Source organism: Thunnus thynnus, chromosome 12 (genome assembly GCF_963924715.1).
Source record: "Thunnus thynnus chromosome 12, fThuThy2.1, whole genome shotgun sequence".
Lineage (NCBI taxonomy): Eukaryota > Metazoa > Chordata > Actinopteri > Scombriformes > Scombridae > Thunnus > Thunnus thynnus.
Window position 1 is genome coordinate 4,231,401 of NC_089528.1, and position 26,529 is coordinate 4,257,929.

The following is a 26,529-nucleotide window of genomic DNA, read 5'->3' on the forward strand; positions in this document are numbered from 1 at the left end:
GGCTATTGTAACGGGTAGTAGTTGCTCATTAACATATTTTTCTGTTCCTGTTGTTAGATGTTGAAAGTAGTTGGAAATGTGATTACGGCTCATTAATACCACCTGTTAACTAGCAGTCATTAACAAGAAGAATATTAACAAGCCTTTGGGCTGCACATAAAATCATTATCTTATGATCATTATATTGTCTGACGAAATGAACAAAAATACAAGGTAATGACAGCAGCTGTGCTGTGAGATCTGCTGTATTGAGATTGAGTCATATTCAAATACAGCCAAAAGTTTTCTGTTCTCATATCTAAATGAACTGCGTATTTATGCTTGTAAAACATGAAGTTGTTGTCGTAAAACCATATTATAAATGAGGCTGCTAAAGAACAGACTCTCCATGTCTGAAGTGTTTCATTGGACATTGAAACTGTGAAGGAGCTGTTATTAAGCCTGAGTCTGTGTACATTCTGCGTAACAGTGGTAACCTGATGCAGTCAGGTGATGCCCACCCAGTGCAGTGTTTTCTCCCAAACTAAGACAACTAACGAACTATCCTATTTTTCAAAACATGATAACAACACTATTAATTAGATGGTACATTATTTAATGGCACTATAAAATCACTATGATGAACCATAGCAGCTCAACTTGATCCTTTATCATTCTTTACGTGTATGGACACTGAAGTCTCCAGGTAATTCCACTCAGCTCTGAACACAACACTGTTAAAATAGCAGCATATGTTTTCAATGCTTCATTAAGCCCAGGGACCAAATTAAACTGAAAAGTGTTTAAATTCTCTGACAAAAGTAGTGAAAACTAAAACTAGCCATAACTAACAATCAAACAGAAGCTTGACAAGACAAACTCCGAAAAACAACACTTGACTCTTACTTTAGCCTGAGCTTGCTGCAACTCCTGCTCCAGTTTATCTCTGTCCATCTTCAGCATCTTGTTGGTTTCTTGGAGAGCACCGATACTCTCAATCTTCTTCAGCTGCTCCTCCTGCTGGGCCAGAGTCTTTGCTGTGACCTGAAGAAGAGAGGAGGGCAAACAAACAGACAGACACATTATAATAAACAGTATTCACTCGTGCAAGTTTTGCTCTTTTTAGCGTTATTATTTTTTCTGGGTTGTAGTTTGCTGCTGAAGACAGGTACAGATTCTCTATTGTCCCACAGCCAAATAATGGCTTCACAGTTCACTAGAAATGTGTCTAACGATCATCAAAAAGTTTCAGTACACAAGGTGTGAAAATAGAATGAAAAAGTCAAGTCTCAAATTCCTTTTGTTACTTAATCCCTCCATCCTCTCAGTTCCTACCTGCATCTTCTCCCTCTCAGCGTTCACAGCTTCCTGCAGATCCTTCAGTTCCCTGTCTTGGTGCTCCACTCGCTGTTTGTAGCGGAGAGCTTCTCCCTCAGACGCCTCACATCGAGCCATAGCGATCTCCTTCTCTCTCCGCACAAACCTACGACATGCACACACATTTTAAACTCAGTCGTCATGAGTTCCCGTTGAAAAGCTGAAATGGACACAAAGGAACTCCAAACCCTGCTAACAAGCGTTAATGCAAACACACAGCCAGTGTTTTAGTATTTACCTGAGTATTTCTAGTATCTGTTCAGTGGTCTTTCCTTCCTCACTGAATGACAGATCAAGCTGGTGCTGCTGCTGCTGCTGCTGTTGTTGACGACTCTTTGTGGCCATTTCATCCATCTGCAGGTGCAGGAGAGTGTTCTGCTTCCCCAGTTCCTCACTGCGACGACTCTGACTGGACAAATCATCCTGGAGGAGAGTCAAAGTATAAGCCGATCAGAAACGAATCTTCTAATTCATGTCAACTTATACATTCATTTAACTCACTAGAAAGAATTTTGAGAACAGAATTAATATAGAAAGAGAACTTTTAAACAGAAAATCTGGCCGTGCTGTAAAATCTGTACAAAGCTATTTGAAAGGAGTCTGAGATGGTTTAGTCCTTTTACCTTCAGCCGTCTCTCCATTGTGTTCCAGGCAGCACTTTTCTCCAGCATGAGGGAGGTGGTCTTGTTCAGTTGCTCCTCCAGTTCTCTCTTCCTAGCTGCTTCCTGCTGGGATCTTTTCTTCAGCTCCTGCAGGGCCTCCACATCAGCAGCGTGCAGCATTAGCTCCCGCTCGTACTTAGCCTGAGCCTCTCCAGCTAGCTTAGTCTGAGAGGAGGACGGAGGGGAAACAGTGGATGTGGCAGTGAGTGAATGAGGGTCAAAGTGAGGAAAAATAACATACGATGAAACAAAGAGGGTCAAGATCTTGGGGCTTTCTATCTGTAAAAAGCCCACACCGGTTATACATTCAACTGTGATGCTCTGAATGTAGATGATTCAGTCTGTTAGGGACTAAGAATATTAAGAAGCATGAGAGTGCGAGTGTGTGTGTATTGATGAACCTGCAGCAGGCTGTCCTGTATGGCCTTCTGCTCCAGTGTAACAGCAGCAGCAGCTCTCTCCAGCGCCTCCTGCTGCTCTGCTTGGCTGGCCTTCAGATTGCGCTGTAGCTCACACACCTGGACAAGACAGGAGAGAAACCATAAACAATCAGAGGAATACAACATACAAATACATTAAGATCGAACTGTAACCTAAGTGTATACAGTCCACAAACAGACATGGCTAATGCATAATGTCTCTGGAAAGTTGTGGTATGCGATTATTTTACAAACAAAACACAGGATGCAAAGAAGCCTTCAGCAACAGGCGTTCATTTGTACAGCTGTGTGTTGAAAGGCCTACTTGTTTCTCCACTGCGTCCACAGCCTTCCTCCTCTCTTCTTGCTCTTGCTGCTTATTTTTCTCAACCTCCAAGATCCTCTTCTCCAACTGCTTCTGCACCTCCTCTGACTCCTTCAGTCGGATCTCCAGAGGGGAGCGGGCCTGAGGGAGGACACCGAGATGAGGGGTTAGTATGTGTGTGTGGATAGATGTATATGTCATGCAGAGGGCAGAAGATGGAATAGAAGAACAAATTTAATGTTAAATGCACATGAGCTGTACCTCTTTCTCTTTCTTCAGACTGTCTTCCAGAGTCAGTACCACAGCTCTGTACTGCTCTACAGTAGCATTAGCACTCTTAAGCTGCTCTGCTAGTTCACTGTTCTGTTCCTCAGCAGTACGCAGGAGACCTTTCACCTCTGCCACTTCCTGCTCTGATTGGCTGGGCTGCTGGGAGGCTGGTGGTGCTGGAGAACGTACTGTTGCTGTACAGAGATGATGGAAACAGTTGAACAAGAGCACTTGCAGTCACAGTATCAGCATTACTGATGAACAATCATTTTTCACATGTAGATGATCTTTGTGCAGAGACGTTATGCTGCGAAATGTGTGCCGATCAGTGTTGCCAGTCAACACTGCAGGACTGCTGTTTACCTCTAAGTGGTGCTCTGAGGCCTGGCGCTCTGGTTGCTGGGGTGGTGGTGTTGCTGGAGGAGGTGACAGCCTCAGAGGATGAAGCAGAAGCCAGTTGGGTTCTCAGCGAGGCCACCTGCTGTTCAGAACTACGCAACAACTCCCTGGTCTTCTGCTGCAAGGTGTTCTGAGTCTCCAGCTGTTTCTTGGCTTCTAACAATTGAGCCTACAAAGGAGGCGGGAGGCAACAAAGGGATGGAGGAGTGCTGATTACGATTACTGAAACTAACTGCAAGGTCCATTGGGTTGGTTCAATACAGTCATGCAGGCCAATACTGACTCAATATCTAAAATCATACATGTTGTATCCAACGACACTTATTTAAGTAAATGAATATAAGCATTAAATGAATATACTCTACATACGTCCATAGTGCGTCCAAGGGCGTGCCTCTGTGCTACTTCCTGCTCCAGTCTGGTCTTCATTGAAGCCAGCTCTGCCTCCAGATGCTCTATCTTGTTGTTCAGTCGCTGGCGAGTGTCTGTCTCTGTACGCTCCATAGTCAACTAGTCCGACATTAGAGAGGAGACAAATTAAAGACAATTTAAGACAGAGGAAACACATTTCACCTTTGATTAGGGACGTCCTGATCAGGCTTTTGTGGCCACGATCATGTCAGAGGCCGTTGTAGCAGGTGAAACAAACATAGTAGCGTACAGTAATGAAAGGATCAGCTTTTGATCAGGTTTATTTTAGCTGATACCGATCCTTACATGCTACAATATGCCTGAATTAGTCCTGATATCGACCCTTAAGTCCAGCTCAGGACATCTCTATCTTTGATTGTGAGAAATTTAGATATGGTTTGACTGATTTATTTGAATGGTGAAGTTACTAGTTCTGATCAAAAATAGCAAGGTTGTGACACTTCATCAGAGTGCAAAATTAACTTTTTTGTCCACCGCCCAAACGGCTAGTGAATGTTACATTTTTACCAGCCAATCAATAGATTACCATTGTTTTTTTTGGCTGGTGAGAGAAGCAGATTTACCAGTCACTTGCATATTTTACCAGCATTTGACTGGTGGCTGGTGCTGATCTTGTGCCCTGCACTTCATGCAAGTGAATGTTACTCACTTTGACTACTAAAATAGAGGATTTTATCATGTAACTGCATTTCAGTAGGACACTTCAGATCACATTTTAGCTTAATGAAAGGAATAAGGAAAAAAGTGAGATGTTTCAATGGTTGAACTGAGAATAAAAACACTGCTGTATGATAATGTACCTGTATTGACTTAAAGTTGGTGAGAAGCAGGTTCTGGTTACGTTGCTCAGCCAGCATGGCTTCTTTATCTCGACTGAGTCGACTCTCTGCTTGTCTTAATATATCTCTCTCTTTAGTCAAGTTCTCCACGCGCACCTGCAGACACAGAGAGAAACATTTAGAAATGAGGTATATAATATAGGTTTTTATATATATGAGGTGGTGGGTCACCACTAAAAGAGATATGTGCAAACAGATTCCAGAAGTACCACAAGCTATGTAGTGAAACTATTTTGCCTTGCATATTGTAGGCAATATTCAAAGTATTCATACATTTATACAGTAAAATTGTCAATGTGTACCCCTGTCTCACAGTATACATGCCCCCTGCTATCTGCTCATCTATCCTGAGCTCCCTTCTCTTACTCCTCACCTCTTCCAGTGCCAGTTTTTCACTAGCTTGTCGCAGGTCTTGGCTCATTGTATGGATGATGTGCTCGTGTCGTTGGGCCGTTGCGGCCATTTTTTGGTTCCTGTCCTGTAGTGCAGAGATCTCTCTACGGTAGGCTGTTACAGTCTCCTGGAGCATCTCATACCTGACATAATCAGAGACACACAGAACAAACAATGGACACACTAGCAGACATGTGATCTCAAAAGTAAAAAGACCACAGCAGAGAGTCCAAACTTTCTGATCTGTCACAAGACCATTTTGTTATTTTACCACACCTCTTGTTGCTGAACTCCAGTTGAGAGGTCAGCTTGGCGTGGCTGGAGCGGAGCTCTGTCAGCTGCCTCTGCAGCCTGTCGTTTGTGTCGTTCAACATTCTGTCGTTCTCTGCCTTCTCCTTCTTATACAGAGTGAAGGCATCGTTCAGCTGGAAATGCACAGATACACATCCACTCAGAACAGGCACTGAATTTGAAGATATCGTTCCCTCATATTAAGCGTGTGTGCAGATGTTTGTATGTACCTGTTTTAAAGCAGCTTTAGTCTGAGCGGTCTGTGCAGATTCAGCAGCAGCAGCTCTCTGAGGAGTAGAGCGAGTAGCTGGGACTGAGGGCCGAACTTGTGCCGGCTGGGAGGAAGAATCTGGACCTGTAGACACACATGAAAAACTTTACCACATTATTTAAAAGGCCAGTACCATTCCTATTTAAAAAAAGTTCACCTTAAAAGCCATATATGAATTGATATATATACATATGACAGAAGGTGTTTGTATTTATTTGTCACCTTGAGGAGGCAGGTTGAAGCCGGTGCTCTGAGTCAGCAGAGCCTTGAACATGTCTCTCTGTCTGGCGTTGGAGTCAGCCAGCTGTTTCTGCTGGTTCCTGTGCTCTCTCAACTGCTCCACCTCCTTCTGAAGTTTATCCACACTGGCCTCCAACTCCGATACACTGAGAGAAGGCAGAGAGACAGTCTGAACCACAGTTTGAACCAATAACCCTGAAATATTTCACAGAGTGAGTGAAATCCTGCTAGGGGGCGCTAAAGGAAGATTCAGATGATCATCAAGATTATAAGAATTAATCTTCTGGACACCATGAATGTCTGAACCAATTTTCACTGCAATCAATTCAATAGTTGTCAAGATATTTCACTGAAATGGGGGCATTAGAGGAAACGTCAGGGAAACACCAAAGTCAGCAGGATTCATCCTCCGAGAACCATGAATGTCTGTATTTCATCATCAATCACACTATTTAATTAAAAGTATTATTCACATAACATCACATCAACTCTTTATTTTCCATTTTTAACAGTAACGGTACATATTGTAGAGAGTATGTGGGTTATTGCTTTGACTCTCTCACACTCTCTATGACTCTTTACTTTAAGTCCTCAAAGTCCTTGGAGATATTACAGATGGACCTCTTACTGATAGTAATTTGCGATTTAATATCAAATTATTGCAAATAGTCCAAAAGAGCGACTTTCTCACCGTGCTGATGTGACTTGGCTCTGCCGTCTGTCGTTCTCCTCCTCCAGCTCCCTCAGCCTTCCCAGCAGGCTTTGGTTCTGCCTCTGGAGCTCCTCCACGCTGCGGAAGGACAGCTGACGTGAACTGATGACCTCAGTGGTGCTGGAAATGTCAGCAGAGCTGCCATCGTCCTTAGTCACCTGATTACCTCTGGCTTCCTCCAGCTCCACCAAGAGAGCACACACCTGGAAAAGGGACGACATTTTTAAAAAACGGTGTTTGCATTTTAATGATCAGATTGCATTTAGGTTTCTTTGAAAGCATGTATTGCTTGGCTTGTGTGTGTGTGTACCTGTGTAGATGTATCCTCCAGCTGTCTCTCTGTCCTCAGCTTGTCTCTCTCCAGGGTATCACAGCGCTGCTTGGTCTCCTCTTTCTCTTTCTGCAAACTGTAGATCTCCTAATGACAAAAAAGTTAAGTTTTACATCAGAAAATATGTTATTATTTGGCATCAAAAAGTGACGTCATGTATTATTTGACAGAATACTGAAACGTAAACTTCACAAACACAAAGAAAACAGGAGTATGTCTCAGACCGTTCGAGCCTGTTCCAGTTTGTTGCACAGAGATGCCATGGATCTCTGCATGCTCTCGTACTCCTCTCTCTGACGTTTGAGGACGGGCGCTTTGGACTCCACCTCCTGCACGATCTCATCCAGCACTCTGCTGACTCTCCTGGTCTCCTGCTTCTCCAGCTGCAGCTGAGTCTGACACTCTGCATACGCGTTATACATCTAAACACAGAGGCAGGAGAAGAATTGTGTCGTTATAAAAAGGACATCTACAGGTTGCAGAGAAACATTTCACACTTTTATCCCCATAACTACAAACTGCATATATCTTACATTATTGTTGACTATATTCAGAAGACTGTTTACTGCATTAGCACGTTACAATTCACAACAAACTGATTTCCAGAACTTATAAAAAGTAGTGGAAACCCGTGGCTTTCTTGAATGTGTCTAAAAACTTGTTATATGTCAATTATAATCAGTGAGTTATTGATTAAATCAGATTCTTGGTACATTTAAGTTATTGGAAATAGTGTCTAATTTTCATAGTTATTTAATGTTTATTTGTACAGGGACAAGTATAAGCCAAAAAATAATGCCAAATATCCATTAATTTGGAAATTAGTAGTGTTTGGGAGCCTCTGTATATATAAGATTATCAGCCAATATATTGATATCTGAATTTTTTTACTCCCTAATATCAGTATTGGCCTCAAAAATCAAGTATCAGTTGGGCCCTAGTTTTGATAGGACCTTAATAGGTTTTACCCAATATTTTGACTTTGACATGCAATAACATGATGTGTATTGATATCAGAAAATTGTGCACTGGTCCCATTAAACTCACATCAAAGAACTTCATGCCAGGCTTGACGATGGCAGCGATGGCAGCTGCTGATGGACACATGGAGTCCAGCTGCTCCTCAGTCAGAGATGGCACACCTGCAGCAAAACACACATGTAAATAAAGCTGGTCGGGGCGTATACAGACATACTCGCAAACACACTTACATCTACCAGAATAATGCACACTCTTTGTGCGTGTGTGTGTGTGTGTGTGTGTGTGTGTTCTCACAGCATTGTTTGCCAGAAGCCTTCATTGCAGAGTTTTCCAGCTCTTTCTCCATTTTCTTGATCTTCTCTCTAAGCTCTGCCTCAATCCGCTTTTTGAGTTCTTCTCCTTCTGACACCTTCTTTTCCAGCACTTTGTTGGCTGCAAAGACATGGAGGTGACATTAATTAAAAACAGATCATCCGTAATATTTAGTGGCATTTTTGTGATGCACCCTGGGGGTTTTTGCTTTTCAGATTTTTAGTGGCAAAGAAGTTTAGAAATTCTGTTTCAACCTGGAAAGTGCACAAAACAAAACAAGTTTTATGACATGGGTGTAACTTTCCCAGAAGACAAATACAGACTGGAGTCATACCTTCCCCGGTGTTTTTAACCAGCTTGCTGAGCTCTTCCACTGCTCTGCTCAGTTCTTGGTTCTTAGTCTCCATGTCTGCTGCTGCCCCCTGCAGGGAGAACAAAGACATCAAACACTGATTGCATGCAAAAAATAAAACAAGACTGTGATGATAAGGTAGATATCAATGAAGGCCAATGTCATTTCTATCAGTCTGTTGTGTTTAATCAGAATTCAGATGATCAATACCAGGTGTAGAGGTTATGTCTCACATTCAAATTGTTCTTTAAGTTTTGTTACTTTTAAGTTTTTCAGCCAAACATTTATTCCAGGTGTTCTGCAGCGTTTCTCACCTTGTAGAGTGAAGACAACTTGACATGAGCGTTGAGCTCATTGCGGTATTTCTCCTCCATGGCAGCCCGCTCGTCATTAGCCTGGAGAGACATACAGCCCATATCAACAATGATAACACTACATACTGTATGTATACACACCTGCATGTCTTTTAAGGTGACACAGCCAGACTGATTTTTGTCCTGTACATATCAAGTTAAATAAATATTACTCTTTGTACCAAAAAATGAATAAAATAAAATAGAATCCAAAAGTGTAAAGTCCATTTTCATATCACCTGTTGATGTGTCCCTTAGAAAAAGATTTTTCCAAAGTCTGTAAGGCCCCGATCAGTCTGGGGTGGCTTTTTGTAATTGTTTTTGGTCTCTGCATGTTGCTGAGAGCCTCACGTTTTTGCAGGAGCATCCTGAACACCTCAAGTTGAAAAAACTTGAAACAACTCAGAGCGGAAAAGTGCCGAATGTCATTAGCGTTTTTTCCCCATTGTCTAATCAGTTGAATTAAGAGGCCAGGTGATGTGGTAGTTGCCTAGCAACAATAAAGAAAAAAAGACGATGCAAGCTGCACCTTTTTTTTTTTTTTTTTTTTTTTTTTTTTTAAATTGTAGGCTTCAATAAAAAAAAAGGCAGTGGGGTGCGCCTCGCATTTTGCAACCTGCAAAAAGTGCTCTGTCTGCTCGGGGCCTAAGATCACATTTTAAACTATCACAACAGTCGCTGCTTTGAGGAGCTGAGGGTCTCAAAGTGGAGTGAGGACTCTCAGCTATCTACAACTATCATATAGCAGACATACACTGAATAAGAAACAAATACCTAAATCTTAAACCTTGTCTGTCCATGATATTCTCAGCTGTCGACATTGGTGTGTTTCCATTACCTGTTTGAGCTTGTTGTTGAGGTCTTCAGCTCTTTTACTCTGGCTTTCACTGGTTTCCTTCAGAGAGGTGAGCTGACTTTCCAGTCTGTTCACCTGTTGAAAAAAGGCATCAGCACTGTTGATAGGATGACATGTCTACTGATCTATTTAATTTTGCACAGACATTTCAATAAAACCTGACAACACAGGGTAGAAAGAAGAGTTGAAATAAGTCAAGTTGTCCTCTTGTCTCACATCATCTGTCAGACTGGCTGTGAGAAATAACACTTCTCCCTGAGACAACTTATGAAATGTACCTGGTAGGAGTAGTTAAAAGATTACATCCCTGTGACTTCTCAATTCTCACAAAGGTTTTGCAAGAAGAAAAGGATAAATAGATAAATAAAACTATTTAAGAATGTTTTAAACCTTCAAAGAATGAATAAAAAACTCCCCATCAAACTGTATCTGATCAGTTTTCAGCTGGCAGGTTTTGTTTTAATGGAGGAGAACAGCACACATATAAAGAAACCAGTGATATATGTTACATAATGTGCTCTTGTGTGTGTAGTTTGTGTGTTACCTGCTCCTTGCTGCTCTTCAGGCTACCCTGTAGCTCCAGTATTTCTTTGCCTTTTTCTCTGTTGGTGTTCAGCAGTTCTTCAGTCTTGGTCTTCAGTTCTGCAGTTAACCACTCGATTTTCTTCTCCAGCAACTCTTTCTCCTGCTCCATACGCTTCTCCCGGTGCTGCAACATGCAAATCCAGGACGTACAGTCTTAGTTTAGTTAAGTTAAATATCAAGGATAACACAATAATCATCATGGTCATTGTGGTTCTTAATGTAAAGACAGCATTGAAGCTAGGTGACATCATACTGCAATTAAATCCATACAATAAATGTGACATGGATCATCAATAATATAATCACTCCATATCAAACATAAAGAAAAAAATCTAATAAGAATTATATACTAATTTACTGAGATGATGAGCTTAAACTGGCTCTAGTCTGGTGAGCTTCTGAGTTCTCCAAACCTGCAGTGGTTTAAACCCAACACAGCTCTGAATGTCATGAGAGATCTGTAATTTATCTAGAAGTGCTTTTCTCTGACCTCCCAACCATGAACAGTGTGAGCGATCAAAGCAACTCAAATCCAGAGAACTGGCCAGCAGTCTCAAACTTTCTTGCTCATTCAAATTTGCTTTTTAAACCAAGAACTTAGTTGCTGTTTACTTTCCTCAAAGTCTTTAATGTCATGCTCTCTCTACCCAAAGTACTGCCTGACAAACGTGCAAGATAAATCTGACCATCTAATACAATGCTGGATGAATATTTCAAATAAAATGAATATCGTTTGCTGAAGAGACAACTGATTACAATATCCTACAGCACAAGATGAGGTTTTCAGATGCCTTTTCTGTCCAAACAACCATCCGAAACCCCAAAATATTCAATCATTATTCAGGCATTTTTGCTTGAACAGTTATTTAAACAATTACCAAAACAGCTGCCCATTCACTTTCTTTAGATCCACTTATTGGTTTACTGACTTATTGTTACAGCCCTGGACTTGTAGATGACATTTAATCTCTAAGATCTGGTTCTAATAGAATCACAGCTGATGAATTGTGACCAGTGGCTCTGTGTTTAGAGGATATAATTGTCAACAGTACAAAACCACTTTCCGGCATGCACTCAGTTTCACCACTGTTTTGTTTTGTAAGCAGACACTAATTAAACTGTCCTGCCTCATCTGGTCAAGCACACTAGAATTAAACTGTCTCTCAATGCCTTATGATTTCCTTTTATTTATAGACCTAAATTGAAAATGTTATTTCTGGTGGAGAAACATATTGGACTTTGTATTTTTAAAAGAATGTGGGTGGTTTCAAAGTGACTTCCACACAGTCCAGCCTCTATTTGCCATTGAAAGAACTGCACATTAAAGCAGTTCCACATTGGTTTCAACATTAAGCTGCAGTTGTTTCCACGTAACCTACTGTGTACCTGTACAGAAGTCTCCGTTGACTGGATATCATCCAGTTTTAACAGCAGCTCCGTCTTGACCTTGTTGGTCTCTGTCAGCTTCTCGTTCAGACGCTTCACATCCTCTGCAAACACACAATTCATCAACGTAAACCTGACAATCTGAAAAACTGTTTACATATTACCAAACGCCTGAAGAGACATGCAACATCAATATATTACATATGCAGATTTGTGCCTACAGACAGTGGACATGTTTCTGTATGTAACCATGATATCTTACCAGTCAGGTTCTCCACCTCATGCGTTCTCTTCTCCAGCAGCCTCGCCAGCTCTCGCTTCTCTGCCTCAATCTCATACTTGGACTTAGTCTGCTGCGCGCGCACACACACACACACACACACACACACACACAGATTACATACTTGAACTATACTACTACCTAGAGTTTTTAGAAAACCTGAAACTCTAAATAAACTGCTCACTAGACTTCACTGGCTTCACTGTTAACAGCCCTGTAGTGTCATTTGTCAGAGCTATATGCACAGTTCCACAGGCCCATGAAGTATTCACCAGCATAAAGCTACATCTACATATGTAGATGTGTTTACCTGCTGTGGTGGTTTATCTTCAGACGTGTCTCCCTCTATTCCCTTCAGAGTGCTCAGCTCTTCATCTGCACAGAGAGAAAAAACAGACATTTACACGAGGCCAAGTAGTTTGTTGACTAATGTTTAGAGATCCATGTGCTTTAAGGCAAATCCTATCATTTCATATCAAGTCATAAGACACTGGATTTGAAATGAAATTCTACTCTCAGCTACGATGCTCTTTTCATCCAATATATATATTGACTTTTTCATTGATCTTTCTGAAACTCTTAAACATGTTGTGGGGTATTCTGTCCATATTTTAAGCTAAATAGGCCTTGCCATTCAGTTAACAGTGTGCTTCTTGATGCTGCAGTTGTTGAACGTATATAGAACAAATACTGAACTATTAATCTTGTTCTGTGTTAATATAGACAACATGCCGTACATAGCAGAATGGGTGTTTTCATCATTTAAGCAAACATATCAAATTATGATGTTCATTGTAAATTAAGTCTATGAGGTGGCAACTGTCCTGAGCACAGATTCATCAATACCCAAAGGTTAGATGTGTGTAAATACTGTGTGTGTGGAAACTCACTGAGTTTTTTGTTTTCCTCCTTGAATGTCTGCAGGTCTCTGGTGGTGGACAGGAACTGTTCCTGACTCTCCACCAGCCTCTTCTCAATGTCAAAGTACTGCTGCTCTGTAGGGGCAGAGAACATTAAACAGGAATACATGAGTACACAACGCACATGTCATACAACAGGTGTATAATTAATTACTACATAACACAGACAAACGTAGTTTTACAGAATTTTTTCCTTGCTGTGTTGAAAGACTACAGTTAGAAACAGCAACAGGTCTTATTAGCATAAATTATTATAAATTGGCATGACCGTGTGCAAAAGTACATGCACCTTGTTTAATGTGCGTCACTGATAAATATTTAATACATTCCGGCATCCCAGAAGTAACTGCGGGTTTTGAACATTAATGACAATCATAATGTTGAAAAGTTGACAATTCTCACTGGAAGTGTGGTGTGATTTATAGTGTAGGATGAATTTAGGTGAAGCAATGTTTTCTTTCATTCAGAATTCATAGACGTCATGCCAAACTTAACTTGAATTTCTGATAATTTTATGTTTCCTAGCTTTATAGCAATAATATAAACAGAACACAGACCTTTACGATACATTTAACAAATATTTGAGACTTGTTCTTCATTTCGGCATTAATTTAACACACCACAAAGCAATTCCTTAAATAAAGTTGTCATGTTTAAAAACTGTTGGTATCACTCTCTTCCGCCACAGTTAGCCTGAGCGTAACATCGTAGCTAACAGGTTGGGGTTAGGGTTAGGACTTATGAACCTCACACACCAGTGATTTCTTTGCCGAATTGACCAGAGGACAGTTTCTTAGTAAACTGTTGCGTTTCTATTACAGATTACATACTAACTGAGTTATTTGGGCTTGGTGTAGCTACCTACCGCTGTCTGCTTTGTACCGCTCGTGCTGCGTCCGCAGCACCTCGTTAGCGCCCTGCAGCTCCGTTACAAACTTCTCCAGCTTGTTTTGGGCGCCTTTCGGGAGTTTGTTCAACTCCGTCCGCTCCAGAGCTTGCAGCAGGACGGCCGCCATCTCCAACTACCACCCCCGAAAAATAACAGTAAATGGACGCCAAACTCAGAGTAAAATAGTGTACTGACTCTGTATGCTGTTCACAAAACCGCTGAGAACTAACCAAGAAAGTGTCAAGCGTCACTCGTACAACAGCAGGATGTCCACTGCAAACTTTCAAAATAAAGCCCTAATTGACGCTCAAGTTTAAAGATCTTAGACATGTTTTAAGATGTTTTAAGATGTATATGAATACTCTGCTTTGATTAATAATGTGTGCCGGGTGTGTTTTTTCCACAGAAAAACGTTAATTATCTTGTAAAAATGCACACGTACATCATTCTACACAGTGAAGCTCAATCATCCAACTGTAGGAACAAGAAGAAAAAACATATTTTTGAGTGGAGGGGGACTTAAAGTTTACAGCCAGGTGAAAAACATGAATTATTTTACACTAACTGAAACGCAAATTGCTGTTTTTGTTGTAAAACATAATTAGGTAGGATACTTATTGAAACCAATTAGTTTGCATGACAGCAGCCTTGATATGGACACAAATCAATTGACTGCAGCAGTGTGTCTCCACCACTGAAAGAAGTGCAAATATTCTAGTTTCCATTGATTTGTAGACATGTAATGTGAAGAGCTATTTTATTCTCAGTACAATAGTTAACTGTGGTCGTCATCGTACAGTGCTGCATTAGTAATGCCTGAAATAAACCATTACTTTTAGTGGTTCCTACCAGTTGTATCCATAGACTGTAGGTTGTATCGTGAGGAGAAATATCCTGTTTATCGTTTGTCTTTTGTTGTCTAACTTGACTATTTTGACCTAGATTAACCCAGCACGACAGAGACGTGCGACGGATGTACGTCAATGCGCAAAGCATTGTGGTAAAAAGAGTTTTCTGCTCTGCTGACGAACCACTGCCAGCTGTCAACGTTGAAAGCAAGCTACCTGTCTTTAGGTGTATATTTTAGTCTCCGTCTTGCTTCTTTCAGGTATTTCCCTCACGGTACGTGGATAGGTTGAAGTTCAAGACGTAGGAACTTATGTGAATTGCAACTTTGACCATCTTGCATTAGGTAAATGTAGGAAGTTATTACCGGCCAGCTACAGTTAGAGAGGCAGATATCCCTTAACTATACTGGTTAACCATACATGTATAACGTTATATATCTATGCTAATCAACGTTGAGTTTAAGTTTTACGAGGTTTAAACTTCTTGCTTTAAATTCAGTCAGCAGCGGCATCTTTGTAGATAACTCTAAAAGATAAGTGCAATAACTGTCCCACGTATAGTATTTTATTTTACATTGCCTATATATGATTATGACTATTATTACATTATTATTCATGGTTTTATATTTTTTAAATATATTTATATATGCTGCTAAGTGGAGTGGATTGCTGCCAAGTTTCGTTGTGTCGTTGTGTTTAACATGCAATGACAATAAAGTATCTATCTATCTATTCCCTTTAGGCAGTATGGGTCGTGGCTATATAGTGGATGATGCTGTGGAGGGATATCTTTCCAAACTCTGTGAACAACAAGCAGGTCCAGTCACAGGTCTGCTTATTGGACAGGTAAGGTTTAACATAAACATATGTCTGTTGTGTAGGTGTAGCTCCTGTAGTTCCTGTCCAGTTGTTTGGTTTCCTTCCACCTCAGAATATGGTGTCAGACCATAAGTAACAGTTCCCCATCAATGAAACAGCAGGATATCACTCACTTCTGTCACATAAGCCCCTTTTAGACATGGAATACATAATATTGTTGACTTCATCAAGCTGTTAAAGTGATGGCTTTTTGTCATTCAGGCAGACAATACCAGTCAAAAGTTACTGTGGACACACTTTTTCATTCAAGTGTATGGGAAGGTGTTAAAACTTTTGACTGGTACTGTAGATGACTTTTAAGTTCATTTTCCAACACCATACAAGCGATAGAGAAATTTCTGTTAAGGATGTAAAGTGGCTAATATATCTGTCAAGAAGTCTCATGTCAAGGTATTATTTGATGTGCTGCATGTACATACTGGATATAACTAGATTTACCATTTAACATTTATCTCATCACTACATGCACTTTTCACTTCTTTGCACTATTTGTATCATATTTACAGTTCACAGAAATGGTTTCACCTGTATATACTCATCCCTTGTGTATATTTCTGAAGATTGTTGTGTTGTTATTTTGTGTAAGTACATTGAGAGCCACTAAATCAGAGTCAAATTCCTTGTCTGCATAAACATACTTGGCCAATAAAGATGATTCTGATTGTGACATATCATGATATGATGTGGAAGATATACTCTATGTGGAGCAAAGAGACAGTAATCAATATTAATGACTAAACATTTCAGAGCTCAACTCAAAGGGATTTTGTTGTCATGGCAACTCGGACGCCTCAAAGGGAGGAGTCCACCGCAGCGGCTGGAAACTCTTTCGACAAAGAGTGGGTCACTGAGCATGCTCGACAGGTAGGTATAATATTTAAATGCATAACAATGAATGTCTAGATACGCAGTACAGAAAACAAGACAGCAGGCTCATAATCTCAATACACACTAATGTGGTCACACTCGAGTACTTAAGTACTTAAATATGCAAGTGTGAACTTATATATCTATATATATCTATATCTCTCTCTCTCTATATATATATATCTCCATGTAATGGTTTAATTATAGAGTCAAATACATGGAGTTATATATATATTTTATAACATATGTGTTATATCCATTGATGTTAGACAGCAAAGCTAAATAGCTGAAGTAGCATTAAGACAAATACAGTTCCATAAAAGGTAAGGTGTTTTTGCCAGTGTGTGCAGGCATTTGAAGGTGACATATTATGCTCTTTGTGATTTCTGTTATTTATATACTGACATGACGTTGGGTATATGATAAATATGGTCAAGGTTCCAAAACCTGCCGTTAATGTATGTAGAAATGCTCCCTACGAGTCAAAAGCCAGGGCCTCAACCTGCTCTGAACACTTTGTCAGATGGGGTCAGATTCTGGCTTGAACATGGATGGATTTGAGACATTTTTGAGTAAAAAAGGAGAAAAGTAGTGAAATCCTACTACTACAGCTTGTTTCATGGATTGTTGCCGTAGACTCCCAAGTGGCTGGAAGTCTGCTGAGGGGCAGATTTCATGAGCTGATCAATCAATCAATCAATCAGTGCAGTGTGGGCTCATCAGGAGGAGGCCTTAAAGAGACAGGAGCTAAAATGGCCTGTTTCAGACAGAGGCTGAACTGAGGGGCTGTATAAAGGGTTGGTATAAGATAAATAAGGAGTTTTCTTAACTGTAAATCATGCAAAGATATTCCAGTAGAACCCCAGATTAAAAATATAGACCCAGAAATGTGCATGATATGTCCCCTTTAAACTGTTGTGGAGTGTTAAAAATATATACATATTTGTTTCTGATCTGATCTGTTTCCAGGTTTCCAGGATGCTGCCTGGAGGCCTGTCTGTATTGGGAGCCTTCATCATCAGTGACACTGATGCCAAGGACACACTAACCTCACTTCGTCAGGTGAGGTTCATATAAACACACTGTACATGTACACGCTGTACTCACAAGGACTCACAGTGGACAGATTTATTTTTCTTCTTCCTTGTCAAAATGGTGTCTATATTACTTATAATGCAACTGGACTGTATAGGTCTGGGTGTGTTCACTGTAAAAATGAATGCAGCTTTTTTCACTACTCCCCAACACATGTAAACACACTTTGATGTGTAAAATTGGCAGAGATTTCCTTTTAAAGCTGCATTTATAAAATCTTCACCCACTAGGGGGCAGAAAGACATGAAAATCAGCTGTCAGATACACAGATATCACATATCCCTTGCTTATAAAATTGTTGTTATGACTAATGTGTTAGCCAACCATTACCTACTTAAACATCCAGCATACACAGAGCAACATTAGCATTTATTTGGAAACCAATATTCACTGTCTGTTTATATAAAATAAATACTTTATCTACATATCCACAGTGATGATCTTGCGAGGGGCCTCTGGAGGGACATTTAAACATTCACATTTGCCTTGCTTATGTGCATGTATCTGTCAGTGTATTCTATCCATATAAGTCCTGTGTGTTTATGTTTGTGTGTGTGTGCGTGTGTGTGTGCGTATGCGTATGTAGCTGGTTTTTGCAGTCGAGAACCTGATCTCCTCTGAGCGTCTGTGGAACCCTGCCGATGATGATGTCACAGAGTGCGTCACGCTGCACGTCAACCCCAAAACCAGAAAGTATCCTTTAACACAGAGGTTCTCAACCTTTTGTAACTTAAGGCCCACTTCTGATTGTTAAAAAATTTCCGCGGATCACCTTCCCAAATAAATGAACAAAGTAACATACAGAGTTTGACAGAGAGAGATATTGACTGGCAGCCAGTATCCAGAATGAAAGGTCAACATGTGTGAGCTGAAGCTTCAGGCTGCTGTCTGCTGATAGTTCATCAGTTCATTTTCCAACACAGTGGATAGAGATGTGTCTTCTGAAGCAGGATCTACAGAGAAAGCTAGCTGGCTAACACTGGCAAAGCAGCTCTACCTAATGATGTGTCGTGATTGGATATTCCTAACTGGTCATTGAAATTATGCATTTTAATTTGATGTTTTTTATTTATGTGAATGCTTTAGCACATTTAGATATAAAAATAACTAGCTTGGGTAAATTACCAAAGAAAATAATTGTAACCATTTAGCAGTACCACTGCCTCTGTGGCCCACTAGATGGCGCTCTGAGGTTGACCTTTCAGCCTCGCCCGCTGGTTGAGAATGGCTGCTTTAACACAGCCTTCTTATTGGATCAGGTAGCTACCAGCCGGGAGGATAGAGGAATGAATTACTTGTTGCGGATGTTCTTTAACTCTGCACATCAGAACAGTCTGCAGAACCTTTGATGTCAAAGACCCCAAGGTAAGTTTACATCTTACATTTCTCACAAAGCCACAGCTTCCATCTGCATGTCATTACACTTAATGCAATGCAGATTGCCTTCAAAAAGTACTTAAGTCCCTTACTGATCTATTCATGGCAAAGGAAAGCATGCAATGTTGTTTTGTTATCAATCATATCATTGTGATTGTCTGTTCCAGAGTATGGCCAAGCCTGCTGATTGGAAGTACCAGTCGGATGTGTGTTCCTCCTGGATCATGGTGTCATGTTGTCTAAATGTGGACATGTTGGTTCCGCTGCCGGACAACAGAACCAGTACAGAAAACATGGATAAATGTCTTAAGGTTAGCACACACACACACACTTGAACATTGATTACATATTTGGGAGCTTCAGTGGAACTGTTCTCTGGTCACTTTTTGTTTCAGGAGGGACTGAAAGTTTGGGCACAGCAGATTGAAAGTGGAGTTTGTCTGATTGATGGAAAAAAGCTGCCAGAGGACACAGAGCTCACAGCAGGACAGGTTGTATAAATCTAACCAACACTGTGAAAACAGTGCATGAAGTGAATCTATAAAATATGTCTTTACCTAAGGAAGGGTGCAGTGCCTTGCTCAAGGGCATTTTTGCAGTAATTGGTGGATAATGACTTTAGTATTTATTTCCTGAGGAGACCTCAGCAGGGGTCCTAACACAGAGGCGTCCAGCAAACAAACTCAGGTTTTTCTGGCTGAAGTTTTGTTGCAAAGAAATGCACTGTCTGCATTGACCAATCAGATACATGCAACTGCACAGTGCTGGTAGATCACAGTATTTCTACTGTTTACATTGCCATCATTGATTGTTGCTATGATAACTTTGTGGTACATTTCTGTCTCATAGTATTATAAACTACCAACCAGAATTAGTCGACCAACACAAAATTAACTTAACTGTTAACTTAAATTAATAAATTAACTGTCTCTGGACTGACAGGGGTTAAGAAACGGTGTCGTGGTCAACATGCAATTGACCTTAAATGACTACTGTATCCTAATGATATCAGTAAATACATTACAAATAAAAAGAATTGCATACAACTACAAGACTGAATCTAACTCATTCTCTGGATTGTGTGAAAGAAATGAGTATAATTCTGAGCTGATATCTCTCTCTAGAAGAGGAATGTGAGACAGTCATACACAACTCAGCTGCTCATCACACCGGTAAGAGACACACATACACATTTCACACAAAAAATGAAGTGAATTGAACATTGTATACTGTATAAGCACCTTTTATTGTATTGAACCATAACTTCCTGTGTGTCAGGATGAACAGAGGTTAACAGATGTGGTCCAGAGGTGTGGAGGCAGTGTGTCAGTTAAAGGAGCGATCCACTGCAGAACTTACCTGCACAGCAACAAACCAAAGGCCAAACTGGCTGAGAAGGTAATGCTTTATTACAGTAGACAACACAGTGTCAAATGAGACTAAAAGAACATCCCATCATTTTGTCATGAAATTGTCATTGTGGACAGCTGCTGAAGAGGGATGTGGTTTCTACGGTGGCCACAAGGGTTCAGATGGTGCTGGAGGAGCTGCTGACATCGGAAGAGGAGAGCAAAGGCAGCAGCAGAGACAAACAACAGACAGGTACACACACACACACACACACACACACAAACAGTCAGCTACCCGCCTCCAACATGCTCTACCAATCAAATGCTTTATGCTATAGATGTTTGAGGATAAGGTCAGGGTCTTGGGTGGGTTTAGGATTAGCCAATCCCAGCGAAGAGGAAGGATGTGTGTGCTGATAGGAAGGTCTGCATTGGAAGCTCAGCTGCAGGCAAAAATCACCCTAGCCAGGGTGACTTTGCAAAATCCAGTTTGCCAAAAGATAAATACATGTGTAACAGTGCAGGGTGAACACTAAACAAATAAGATAAACATGCATCCTGATGGTCAAAGTGAATACAGTTAAATGAAAATTAATGAATGTCTCCTCTTCATCCAGCTACACTAGTGAAGCTCCTATTAAAAGGAAATAAGACCATGATTTCACTTACAGATGACATGACAGTCCAAAACTATCTATACTCCCAAAACAGAAAAATAGTTTATTTATGTCTTGCAATAATGTAATTTTCCTCTAACAAAGGAAAAGTTGATTTAATAACCCCCTTCAACACATTCAGGGATTTTGCTGTAACGGTCTTAGTTGGTCTGGCAAGGCAAGGTGAGTTTAGATTTCTGCATCAAGGCAATTCAAAGTGCTTTACATTAAACATTAAAAGCATTGAGACAAAGTGCAAAAGAAGCACACCACAAAAGGACATTTAAATACTACCAAAAACATCTTTAAAGAGCTAAGAGAATAGAAAACAAAAATAAAGTAAAATAGAATAAGACAAGTATGAAATACAACAATAAAAGTTACAGAGCAGTGTAAGAAATGAATAATTATTTGATTGAATCAAAGGCAGCGACAAACAGAAAAGTGTTCAGCCTTTATTTAAAAGAACTGAGAGTTATAGCAGATGTGCAGGTTTCTGGGAGTTTGTTCCAGATATGTGGAGCATAAAAACTAAACACTGTCGCTCCATGTTTAGTTTTGACTTTGCTGACAGAAAGCAGACCTGTCCCAGACAACCATTCAGTGCTTTATAAACCAACAGTAGTATGTTGAAATCAGTTCAAACAGGACAAACAGGAAGCCAGTTTAAAGATCTGAGAACTGGAGTCATATGATCCACTTTCTTAGTCTTAGTCTTAGTGAGGACTCGAGCAGCAGTGTTCTGAATCAGCTGTTTTTTTAAAGAGACCTGTAAAGACACCATTTCAGTAGTTGTGTCTACTGTAGATGAATACATAGACAAGTTTTTCCAAATCCTGCTGAGACATAAGTCCTTTTAATCCTTGATATATTCTTCAGGTGATAGTAGGCTGACTGTGTAATTGTCTTAAATGTGGCTGTTGAAATTCAGGTCTGAGTCCATGACTATACCAAGATTCCTGGCTTGGTTTGTGATTTTTAACATTATCAGTTGAAGATGGGTGCTGACTTTTAATGGTTCATCCTTGGCTTCTGTTTAATTGAAGAAAATTCTGGCACATCCAATCGTTGATTTATTCAGTGCATTTACTCAGTGCTTGTATTGGACCATCGTCCCCTGGTGAAATATTTATGTAAATTTTTGTGTCATCTGCATAATTATGGTTACATATTTTGTTGTTTTCCATAATCTAAGCCAATGGGAGCAGGTAGATGTCAAACAGAAGAGGCCCCGGAATGGAGCCTTGGAGAACTCTGCATGTCATTTTTGTCTGCTCGGATGTGTAATTACCTATAGACACAAAGTAGTCCCTGTCCTTTAAGTAGGATTCAAAGCAGTTTAGCACTGTACGTGTTGTGGTTGACCGTGTCAAATGCAGAACTGAGATCCAGTAATACCAAGAGTGAAATTCTGCCACTGTCTGTGTCTAAGTGGAAGTCATTGAAGACCTTAAAAAGAGCCATTTCAGTGTTGTGGTATGGTTGAAATCCTGACTGGAAGACATCAAAATGGCTGTTTAGTGCCAAGAAGTTCTTCAGCTGTGGAAAAACAGCTTTTTCAATGATTTTACTTAAAAATGGGAGGTTTGATATGAGCCTATAATTGTTCATTTGTGATGTGTCTAGACTGTTCTTATTATTATCTGCGTTGATCTGCGTTCATCTTTTCGACACTCTTTTTTTTTCCATTCTGACCAGCGTGGCATTTCTCCATGGAGATCTTTTCTTACCAGAGACAACCTTCACCTTAGTGGGTGCAATGGCATCAATAACATTTGTAATTTAAGAATTGATATTATCTATAAGCTCATTGACTGAGACCCAAAAGAGGGCAGGTGTGGAAGAGAAAACCTGAATAAATATTTCACTGGTGTTTTTTCAGTGACGTACCGTTTTGTGATTATCTCTGTTTGACCATTTGTGTGCACAGAGATAGCACTCTCAAAGAAAACACAGAGATGATCAGAGAGAGCAACATCAGTCACCACAACCAAGGGTGCGGGCTCCGTCACGTGCGGAGTCAGTCCATAGTTATCAGGAACACAACACAGTCCTTTAGTCCCTCTGTCCTGGGGGTTGTCAACTTTGATATTAAGATCACCAACAATAATTACGCAGGGAAATGATTTACTCTTAGACTTTGCTCCAAGGGAGTTCCACAGAGGACTACCATTTGTAGATTTATTACCTGGCACACAGCCCTCCTGTTTCTTTGTAGTCTTGTTGGTGCTTATCAGCCGTGTGTTAGCATGATCTTGTCTACTGTCTTGAGTCCATGGCAAACTGATGTCGTCCCCACACAGTCCAATTCACTTCCACGTTCACTTCTAAATTTTGGTTTCCAGCACTGTAATCTTCTGCAGAAGTTTGTTGTAGTCGTCTATGGAGAAGGGCATCTTGCTGCTAATTAGCTTTAGCTAAGTACCACCTTTTCAGTCACTGCAGTACAGGCATGTGATGTTGGTAGGCTGCACTCATGTAGTACTGAGGAGGTCATAAAAATGTTGAACTATGGCAATAGCCTACTGTATCTACAAGCAAGCAGCAAAGCATCTGCACTGTGAGAAAGCAGGAAGCAAAAGCTACTGGTATGAGCAGTAGCTTATGGTGGCTATTGTTAGCTAATTAAAGCAAACTAGATAAATATTGCTGTGTAAGTGACATTACTGACTCACTTCACTGACTCATCTACCAGTGCAATCGCTGTCATCACACATCTTATTGTCAATAACATTTTATCATTGTCCAGCCAAGTAGCACGCCTCCTCCTCTGCTGTTCAACACCGATAAAATGCTTCTCTAACTGCACCTCTCATTCTCTGTGTTTCTTTTTCAGAGCAATTCTGCCTCCCTCGTCGTATCTTTTGTCCCGTAAAAGTGAGCGGGCCAGTGTGCGTGTGTGACTACCAGTTCAGTGATGAGGGCCTGTCCGAGGTGACTGACAGGCTGAAAGAGATGCTGGACATTGATGCAGTCGAGCAAGATTTGGATACCAGGCAGGAAATAACTGCTGAAATCATAGAGAGCAGTGTTGCAGCAGGTGAGGAAGGAGTCTGAAGTTACAATATGGTTGATGATTTCAGTTCATAAAGGAGGATTTTCACTCCAAAACATAGTTGTTGTTTTTTTTTGTCAGAGCACATTGGACAGGAGTAGCATTTTTCAATTCTCTTTTACCTTGTTTTAATTTTGGCATAAACACAGCACCACAATATAACTTTAACCTCTTATACCTATTTGCACTTAGCCTGAGTGGACATTATTTCAAATATAGCTGTCAAGTAGCAGACGTTCCTCCATGTGGAGAATGAATGGAGATGTTGAGATTGTTGTTTTTGTTTGTTAAATTTATATTATCAGCTAAAATGTATATAGTTTGACTTAAAACACTTTATTACAACAGGTACAAATTAGTAAAGCACAGAAAGAAAGTATACATCCATGTTAGTTTAACAAAGGTTTTACTATTAGATGACATCTTAATTATTTAAAGTTTAATTCAGCTTATTAGTACTATTACTTCTTACTACAGGACCTGTTAGAGTCTTAGGATTATTCGTAACCAATTTCATAAAATGGCACATTCTCCTAATCAGAATAAGAGGAGAGAAACCTCTTATGTGCTTCCATATATCTCAAATAATCCAAAGGCCATCTAAAACTGAAACTGAAATATGAATAAATTTGTGAAAATAAGTGATTTCCGATGCAGAACAGTAGATTATCTGTAAAATTCAAACACTTGCACACAGTAATTAAAACCTCCTTGTGGTCTTTCATTACTCAGCCTGTCCTCTCAGTGTCCAAATGCTTTCTTCAGCAAAGTTATCTCTTCTACAGCTCCACAAAACACTAAATAAACTTTTTACAACGTGTCCTACCAGGGAAGAAGAAAGATTACTGATCTGTAAATGATCTGATTTCCCTTTCTTCAATCGATTATTTTTCCCATTAACCTTGGTTTGAGTTACAAGCTTTGAGATATTACTAAATTAAATTATTGGTGTTTTATAAAATGTTGTGTTTCCAGAGCCCACTGTGGAAACAACTGTGGAAGTTCTGGAGCCCAAGAGAAACAACTACATAGGTAAAACACATTGCATTGTGAAAACAGCTACACTTTTCCTGCTGCATTTGTTGTTAACACCTTGACTTAGGTTTAGAAAGATTCTTGTGATATCACAACGGCAGCCAAGGAAAAGTCATACTTTTCACTTTTTTATTTGTTACAAATTAACTACTGAAAATTACTGTACAACCACATTGTATTGTTTGAGTGTGTGTCTGTGTGTGTGTGCATGAGCACAGTCCTGATTCTCCTTTTCTGTGTTGTTTAGGTGTTGCCATGGCTACTGCTGTAGCCCTACTTGCCACTGCTGCCTCAATGCTCTATCTCAACGACGTTTGACACACATGCACACACCAGAATAAAGTATTTTGATTTGAACATTTCTGTCTGTTGGTTGAATCAGAAAATGCAGTCGTGCAATCAAAATTTGGGTTCATTAATTTGACTGACGACAATCTGTTTAAAAAAAAAATCCTGACTTTTGTACATGATTATTTTTGGTGAGCCTTCTGTATTATATCATGATAATAATATTTTCACATAACAATGGATTCAATCATTATGTGTAATGTGAAAGGGGTTGCTCGTAGTGATAAACCCACAGAGAATTATTACCTGACTATTGTTCCCCTCAGCTCAACTGAGTGTTTTAGCATCTTTCAGCTCATTTTAGTTTAACAACCTATAACTTTACTGATTTGGTTCACTCTCAGCACTCTCATCAACCTTGTTTCCAGCAGGAACAGCTGTTTTCAACAAAAAGCTCTAAAAACACCACTGCAATCTACCTGCACTTCACCAAATAGCAGACAGACACAGTTAGCAACCAGCTGGTGAACATAGTGCAGCATTTAGCAGCTAAAGAGACAGATATTTTTCTCAGATATTGATGGAGACCAAACCAGAATGGAAAAGAGAGCGAATATTATACTTCAGTGTTTCCCCTATAATAGTACAGGCCTGGTGGGCCGCCAGGCCAACGAGAACCCCCGGCAGGGCAAAAAAATTTTAATTGTAAAAAATAACGCCAAATATCCATTCATCCGAAAATCAATAGCGTTTGGGGGCCTCTGAGCAGCGCTGTTTCGAAACGTGAGTTAACGTCTGTGTCGTTGAATGGGAAACTGCAAGTAGTGTAACTCCTTTTAACATGGATGAATAATGAGAGCTGGACAGGCGCATGAATGTATAACCCCTGGGCCACACACATGTTAACAGGTTAGAGCGGCTGCTGCGTCGCTTCATCTAGAGATTCGAGGTCTCGCCTATTTTCTCCGCGTGACGCGCGCGGTTCTCAGCAGAAATGGACAGGGAAAACGAGAAAGATGGGGATGCCAGTGGCAGAAGCGCCGCAGCAGACACGCTTCCAGTGTGAACGCTGCAAATTTGGGAGACGCAGCAGTTCAGCGACACACACGCACACACGCTGCTGCGTCTCTCACGCTTGCAGTGTGTGGCCGCTCTAACCTGTTAACATGGGCACCGAAATGAAAAGCAACAGGTTCCGCGACGCACACGCGCTGCTCACGCATCCA

General features: G+C 40.3%; 2 protein-coding genes across 9 annotated transcripts in view; one reads left to right on the top strand and one right to left on the bottom strand.

Moving 5' to 3' along the window:
* LOC137193635 (nucleoprotein TPR-like) overlaps positions 1-14,102 on the bottom strand; it is a 27,935-nt gene extending 13,833 nt beyond the window's left edge. For 4 of the 5 annotated variants that reach the window (XM_067604898.1, XM_067604896.1, XM_067604900.1 and 1 more), the window contains exons 1-28: positions 13,831-14,102; positions 12,936-13,040; positions 12,356-12,420; positions 12,028-12,118; positions 11,766-11,869; positions 10,339-10,503; positions 9,777-9,869; positions 8,900-8,980; positions 8,568-8,655; positions 8,216-8,353; positions 7,988-8,082; positions 7,165-7,362; positions 6,920-7,027; positions 6,589-6,812; positions 5,880-6,043; positions 5,617-5,741; positions 5,372-5,520; positions 5,076-5,238; positions 4,664-4,798; positions 3,801-3,941; positions 3,396-3,600; positions 3,024-3,226; positions 2,763-2,903; positions 2,420-2,536; positions 1,980-2,183; positions 1,595-1,779; positions 1,315-1,462; positions 886-1,023 (exon numbers count right to left, since the gene is read on the bottom strand). In XM_067604898.1, the coding sequence (XP_067460999.1) occupies positions 886-1,023; positions 1,315-1,462; positions 1,595-1,779; positions 1,980-2,183; positions 2,420-2,536; positions 2,763-2,903; positions 3,024-3,226; positions 3,396-3,600; positions 3,801-3,941; positions 4,664-4,798; positions 5,076-5,238; positions 5,372-5,520; positions 5,617-5,741; positions 5,880-6,043; positions 6,589-6,812; positions 6,920-7,027; positions 7,165-7,362; positions 7,988-8,082; positions 8,216-8,353; positions 8,568-8,655; positions 8,900-8,980; positions 9,777-9,869; positions 10,339-10,503; positions 11,766-11,869; positions 12,028-12,118; positions 12,356-12,420; positions 12,936-13,040; positions 13,831-13,981 (3,924 nt within the window). In that variant the 5' untranslated portion in view covers positions 13,982-14,102. The remainder of the gene's footprint in view (positions 1-885; positions 1,024-1,314; positions 1,463-1,594; positions 1,780-1,979; positions 2,184-2,419; positions 2,537-2,762; positions 2,904-3,023; positions 3,227-3,395; positions 3,601-3,800; positions 3,942-4,663; positions 4,799-5,075; positions 5,239-5,371; positions 5,521-5,616; positions 5,742-5,879; positions 6,044-6,588; positions 6,813-6,919; positions 7,028-7,164; positions 7,363-7,987; positions 8,083-8,215; positions 8,354-8,567; positions 8,656-8,899; positions 8,981-9,776; positions 9,870-10,338; positions 10,504-11,765; positions 11,870-12,027; positions 12,119-12,355; positions 12,421-12,935; positions 13,041-13,830) is intronic. The other variant, XM_067604897.1, reaches the window with a different exon arrangement.
* Positions 14,103-14,837: 735 nt separating this feature from the next.
* Positions 14,838-25,372, top strand: odr4 (odr-4 GPCR localization factor homolog). Of its 4 annotated transcripts, none has more exons than XM_067604905.1 (14): positions 14,838-14,976; positions 15,445-15,548; positions 16,329-16,445; positions 17,418-17,510; positions 18,130-18,236; positions 18,872-18,908; positions 19,088-19,231; positions 19,316-19,411; positions 20,045-20,092; positions 20,199-20,318; positions 20,408-20,522; positions 23,762-23,965; positions 24,956-25,012; positions 25,263-25,372. In XM_067604905.1, the coding sequence occupies exons 2-14, from the start codon at positions 15,450-15,452 to the stop codon at positions 25,331-25,333; spliced, it is 1,308 nt and encodes a 435-aa protein (XP_067461006.1). In that variant the 5' UTR covers positions 14,838-14,976; positions 15,445-15,449; the 3' UTR covers positions 25,334-25,372. The 4 variants fall into 4 exon arrangements, with proteins under 4 accessions (XP_067461006.1, XP_067461007.1, XP_067461008.1 ...); XM_067604906.1 differs by having other exon boundaries at positions 14,849-15,046; XM_067604907.1 differs by having other exon boundaries at positions 14,854-14,962.
* The last annotated feature ends 1,157 nt before the right edge of the window (positions 25,373-26,529 follow it).